Source organism: Antrostomus carolinensis, unplaced genomic scaffold (genome assembly GCF_000700745.2).
Source record: "Antrostomus carolinensis isolate BGI_N321 unplaced genomic scaffold, ASM70074v2 scaffold23281, whole genome shotgun sequence".
In the NCBI taxonomy this organism is placed as follows: Eukaryota; Metazoa; Chordata; class Aves; order Caprimulgiformes; family Caprimulgidae; genus Antrostomus; species Antrostomus carolinensis.
Genome location: NW_010295154.1, coordinates 39647 through 45743, shown reverse-complemented (window position 1 = coordinate 45743; position 6097 = coordinate 39647). Strand labels below are relative to the sequence as shown.

General features: G+C 41.6%; 1 protein-coding gene across 1 annotated transcript in view; it reads right to left on the bottom strand.

Annotated features, from left to right (window-relative positions):
• Nucleotides 1-1259: 1259 nt before the first annotated feature.
• Nucleotides 1260-6097, bottom strand: part of LOC104532640 (beta/gamma crystallin domain-containing protein 1) — a 43699-nt gene continuing 38861 nt past the window's right edge. The window contains 2 exon segments of the mRNA XM_029087450.1: nt 1260-1348; nt 5254-5416. Of these exon segments, the coding sequence (XP_028943283.1) occupies nt 1260-1348; nt 5254-5416 (252 nt within the window).

Below are 6097 nucleotides of genomic sequence, written 5' to 3'. Positions count from 1 at the left end.
TGTATTTTACCTTTTTGCCAATATAATTAAGGAAAACAAACAAAACCAGGTTAAGAGCAGGGAAACAGAAGAACCTCCTGCAGTCACTAGTATGTCTCCGTTGTCACAAGCCCTTTACAGAACCAGTAATGCTTACTTTGAACGGCACAGCCCTTGTGACTGGGCACGCATCCAGGCTTGGCTGTGCCCCTTGCTAGAGCAGCCTGACACTTCAGCCCAGCCGCAGCAGGAGCCAGCAGCCCACCCCAGACATTGCTCTCCAGCATCACCAGAAACACCAGGGACTCTGGCAACTGACAGGGCTCAAAAACTTGGTAACCACAGTGCCTGGGTGCTGCTGCAGTCATCTGTAGTGACACTTTCTCTCTGAATTCTTGTTTTCTATATGATTTTGGAGTTCAGGAAGACTATGCTTACAGGAGAAGTTTTAAAAGATAAAAATTTGACTTGGCAAAGAAGTAAAATACCCATAATTCAACAACTTAGGCAGCCTAGAAAATGGGCAAGTTCTTCACATTCCAATGCGGCATTTTGCCAGCCCTCTCTTCTATCAAACATCTATTAATTTACATAATCTCTACATGAAAAAATCTAGAATTTCTTCTTAATTTAGGATATACTATATGAGCATACTAACTATATTTGAAGCCACATGTTAAAAATTCTTTGGATGTGCTGTGTGCTAACAGTCTTTAAACTTGCAGTAAACATAAGTTTGTTCCAGTGAAACAAACATTAATTTCCAGTAGTGAATATTTCTCTGTACTACAGCCCATGGGTCCAAGCTGCTATACCCACGTACACACTGCATGCACTCCTGTCCTTTGTAAAATAAGCTTTAATTATTTTTTAGCCCTTCTCTCAGTTAAAAAACCCCCAAACTTTAAAAAATAATTTAAAGTTATGCTTATTGACTATTCTGGATTAACTACTCACTGACACAATCGTAACTGCATGAGATCTCTCCCACCTTTAGTTCTTCCACTCTAGCCCAAGGCATAGGCATGCTACCACTCCCTGTCTCACACTGAGTTGTGTTGATGGGGGGGAAGGGGAGGAAGGTTGAGAGAGATTCAAGCTTTTATAGGGATAATAATCTTAGACAGACAGGTGAAATCATTCTGTTACATGTTCTTTTGAAAAATTGCAGAGAGAAGACAAAACTCTCATTGTTGATCCTGTGTCCTTCTGAGATGGCAGTGGCAATTCTAGTGTCTGGAATAATGGTTAATTCACACGTCATCTTTGTTTGTTTGGGTTTACACAACTAGTGGTTCCCAACACTGCGTTAACTTTTCTTCGCTGACTGTGTTGACAACAACGTGGTCGTGATCGTACTGTGTGCCACCTGTAAAGAAAAATGTCAGAGAGTGTAGATTATCTTTGAAATAAGAGACGTGTACTCTAGGTTTCAGGGCAACTCTACTAAGTGCTGGCATAGACAGTTTCTCTTCTCCCCAAGGCACTGAAAAGCCAAACTCATTTTCATCACTGCCTGCTTCTGGAATTCATTTTGAAACAAGGGAGCCTGCCTGCCCCTCTCCACCCCTTCAGGAATTCAGGACCTTGGCTTTTTCAGCCTGGATGGGGAAAGAAAGAAACACTGCAGTGCAGTCAGGTGTTGCTCCTTTAAGACAGTCACTTCCCAAAAGTTAAATTTGGCTGTTCAGTTTCCCCTCAACAGTCGTCACTTTGCTCTCAAGATGATGCTTACATGATGAAATAAGTCCTGCTGCTAACAGACAAAATGAGCATGACCACAGCAGGGACAAGGTCTGGTCCTCATTTACTCTTCACCATTATAATCCTGCATTTTGGCCAGCTTCATCACAAGTCTCCACACACAGAATATGACCCAATGTTCAGCTGTTTCCACTGGCAGCTGAACATACCTGAATGCAAAATATAACCCTTTCTTAGAGGGGTTTGATGTACTGACATGATGCAATGCCAAACGTTCCCATAGAATAGAGTACCATTAGTATTCTCTGACTTCAGAAACTCAGAAGCAAAGGAACATTCAACTAGAGTTGAAAGTCAGAACTGACTTTTTATTCCTTAGCTCTAGTACGTACTGCAGAAGTGTAGGACACATCCATCCTGTGCAGTACAACACACCTGCAATAGCAGGTCCTATTCCCACTGGAAGCAGCCATCTGACCCAACTATTTACACAGAGCACCAGGAGGGTAGTGGTCAATGGCTCCATGTTCAGATGGAGATCAGTGACAAGTGATGTCCCTCAGGGGTCCCTACTGGGACCAGTACTGTTTAGTATCTTCATCAATGACACAGTGGGACTGAGTGCACCCTCAGCAAGTCTGCTGATGACACCAAGCTGAGTGGTGCAGTCGACACGCTGGAGGGACAGGATGCCATCCACAGGGACCTGGGCAAGCTTGAAAAGTGAGCCCATGTGAACCTCATAGGGTTCAACAAGGCCAAGTGCAAGGTCTGCACCTGGGTCGGGGCAACCCCAAGCACAAATACAGGCTGATCAGAGAAAGGATTGAGAACAGCCCTGCAGAGAAGGACTTGGGGGTACTGGTGGACGAGAAGCTGGACAGGAGCCGGCAACGTACTCTTGCAGCCCACAAGGCCAACTGTATCCTGGGCTGCATCAAGAGAAGTGTGGCCAGCAGGTCAAGGGAGGTGATTCTGCCCCTCTACTTCACTCTGGAGACACCCCACCTGGAGTACTGCATCCAGCTCTGGAGCCCTCAGCAACAGGAAAGACATGGACCTGTTGGACTGGGTCCAGAGGAGAGCCATAAATATGATCAGAGGGATGGAACACCTCTTCTATGAGGACAGGCTGAGAGAGTTGGGGTTTTTTCAGCCTGGAGAAGAGAAGGCTCCGGGGAGACCTTATTGCAGCCTTTCAATACTTAAAGGGGGCGTAAGAAAGATGGGGACAAATGTTTTAACAGGGCCTGTTGCAATAACACAAAGGGTAATGATTTTAAACTAAAAGAGGGTAGATCTAGACTAAATATAAGGAAGGCATTTTTTACAGTGAGGATGATGAAACACTGGCACAGGTTGCCCACAGAGATGGTAGAAGCCCCATCCCTGGAAACATTCAAGGTCAGTTTGGATGGGGCTCTGATCAACCTGATCTAGTTGAAGATGTCCCTGCTCACTGCAGGGGAGGTTGGACTAGATGACCTTGAAAGGTCCCTTCCAACCCAAACCATTCTATGATTCTATGACACTTCTATGGCCATTGCCTTTCATTCTACACCCCTATAGCTTCACCCTCCCCAAATGAGCAAAGACAAGCCAGGCAGCTGAAAGCTTATGGCGAGTGTAACCAAGATGGATTCTGGCAGGTCTTGAAAAGTAATATGCTGGGCACCTGGAGTCCTCCTGCATGGCCAGGCACATTTAAGAACAGCACTTTTGTACTAAGGAAATGCCATCTCAAGCACCTTAACTGTTCTCTACTTCAGGAATTTGGAGGAGGCTTTCTGGTGCCACTGTCCCAAATCAGAAAGGTCTCTGAGAAGGTTAACACCAACATGATTTCTCTCCTTGCCACCACCAGGCAATTAGTAAAATTCAGTAGAGATACTGTCCTGGTTTTGCTAGGATAGAGTTAATTTTCTTCTTAGTAGTTAGAATAGTTGTGTTTTAGTTTCAATGTAAGAATTTCTTATGAGAATAATTTTTTCCCAGAGGAAAAAATACCTAACCAGCAGCTACAAAAAACAGCATTAGCTACATAGCTCAGTTAGCACTGCGAAAAATATTTTTTAAGCGAGGTCTGACAGAACATAAACGTGATAATAGGAAAAGATGGAATTTTTTTCAGTGGAACAACAGACTTTACTCTGATAGAGCGGTGCCCAGGACACAGCTTTCTGCTATGCCAGTCTGTCCACAAGGTGGCATTGGTGACTGCAGAGCTGAACAACTGCATTCATTTGCTGAAGAATTCATTAATGCTCAATTTGTGCTCAAGAATGGATCAGCAGAAGTGGCAGAAAGAGTTAGTGTTCCCATTAGGCTTTCTCAAATGAAAGCTAAATGTACCTGTTCTTCCATATTTACCATACAGGATTTTTTTTAAAACTAAGAGTGCATCTCTTCTTTCATCACCAGACCTACCCATCATGAAGTTCTTCACTTATAAATGCAGAATACATAATTGCTTTTAACATGATGAACTGAAGACAAGGCAGCATAATAGTAATTTTGCTTGTTTGGGAACTGCCTTCAGAAAAAGGTATGCAGAGTCATTGTGACTAAAGACCTTCCCTTGAACTAGAGTATTTTTGATGAGTTTATAATTAATCATCACTAGCTTTTTATGGTAGTAAAGAGAATTTGTGACTATTTCTGACAGTGCTGTACTGAAAGACATTAGATAACCCTTTTCTCACAGTTCTGAGAGTCCTGTCCTCTTTAGTTCTAAAGTGCTGTTTACTCTGTTTTTTTTTTTCTTACAAAAAAAAAAAAAAGGTAATTGCTGTAATTAATGTCGCAGCATCAATGCAAAATTACTTTTAAAACAGCTAAAAAAAAATTTAAGAGCTATAGAAAATTATTTTTCTCCTCACCCAAAACAGCAGAGTTATGTAAGAACATTTGATTATGCTGATTATGCTAATCATTCCATTTGTTGCTTTTGAGATCTATGAAACTATAAAAACTAAGTTCAAAAACACTATCTACATGAATCAAATTGTTGTAGCAAAAGAGACTGTAAAACATGCATCAAGTGTGCACAGGCCTTAGGCTGCTATGGCAGAATCTCATGTTCACAATAAAGGTATAGCCATTAATAAACAAATGAAAAAACTTTTGCATCTAATCATCATTGTACAAGCCTGCCCCTTTGCTTTCCTAATATCCTTTGGCTATTGCATCTACAACTGCTATGTAAGAAAATTTGCTCTGTACAAATTAAAGTTAATGAGAGGCTAGGTTTTCCTTGCTTCAGCATTTTAAGTAATTATATTCACATCACCCAGTGCCACATAAAATTAACTGAGGATATCTACAGTGAGTGGACACTGGGAATACAAGATAAGCAAGTACTGTGAGTTACCAGACTCTATGTAGGAGAGGCAAAATGAAGTCCTAGGGCCTGTATAATTCAGGAGGTCAGACTAGCTAATCATGTCTTTTTTGATTCTAGATGAAAGTAACTATAACACCGTCCTTAATTTATAGGCACGTTTAGTGCTTATCCCTCTGTAAATACCATGTAATTAAGACACAATGTAATGAGATAACACATTTGCTTACCTTTGATATCTAAAACCAGTTTGGGTTTCATCTTGCTATAAATCCTGCCATCGGGACTAATATGCCAATATTGTTTGTCTTCGTTCCGCTCAAATGACAGACCAAGTTTAGAGCCAGGAGTTATAAGATTTCCCACAATTGTCAAGCAGCAATCCTCTGCCATCTGTGTAATCAGAAAGGCAATAGCAATTATTCAAAACAGCCTTACGTCTAGTATCCACTGGTTTTTAATCAGATAGGAGAGATGTCAGCAGGTGAGAACAGAATCTAGGAACTACTTTCCCTAAAGGAATGTATTTTTGCCCCAAACTCAAGACTATTTAGTTTTCTTTTGTTCCGGTTTCTGCTGACACTCTCCAATATATAAGAACATTAAAATAACCATGCTGTATCAGATCAAAAGGCACAATTAGCTCCTGCCTCTAGCAGTGGCCAACAGCAGATGCCATGGAAGATTACATTCACCCTGCTCTTGTTGTAGGCACTAGGTTCCTGGTAATCTCTCCCAATCCACAGCAATTTCCAGAACAGAGACTTTTCTATGCAGAGCTGGTACCTCTAATACTCAGACAGTTTCTGTCCCATTTGTGAATTTGTTAGTCACTACCCACTGAGATCAATGTAACCCTTTTACATGAACACCCTTCTGTATCATAACCCTTCTGTGGCAAGCAGTTCCAAATCTTAACTACGACTATTAAAAATAAAAGTAATTAAAAAAAAGGATAACCAAGTACCAGTTTTATGTTCTCCTCACGCCCCTTCCCCTCCCTTATTTTAAGCGATGTCTTGTCCATGCTATGTTTGCAGAGTCTTCAATCATATCATCCCTCAAACTGCTCCC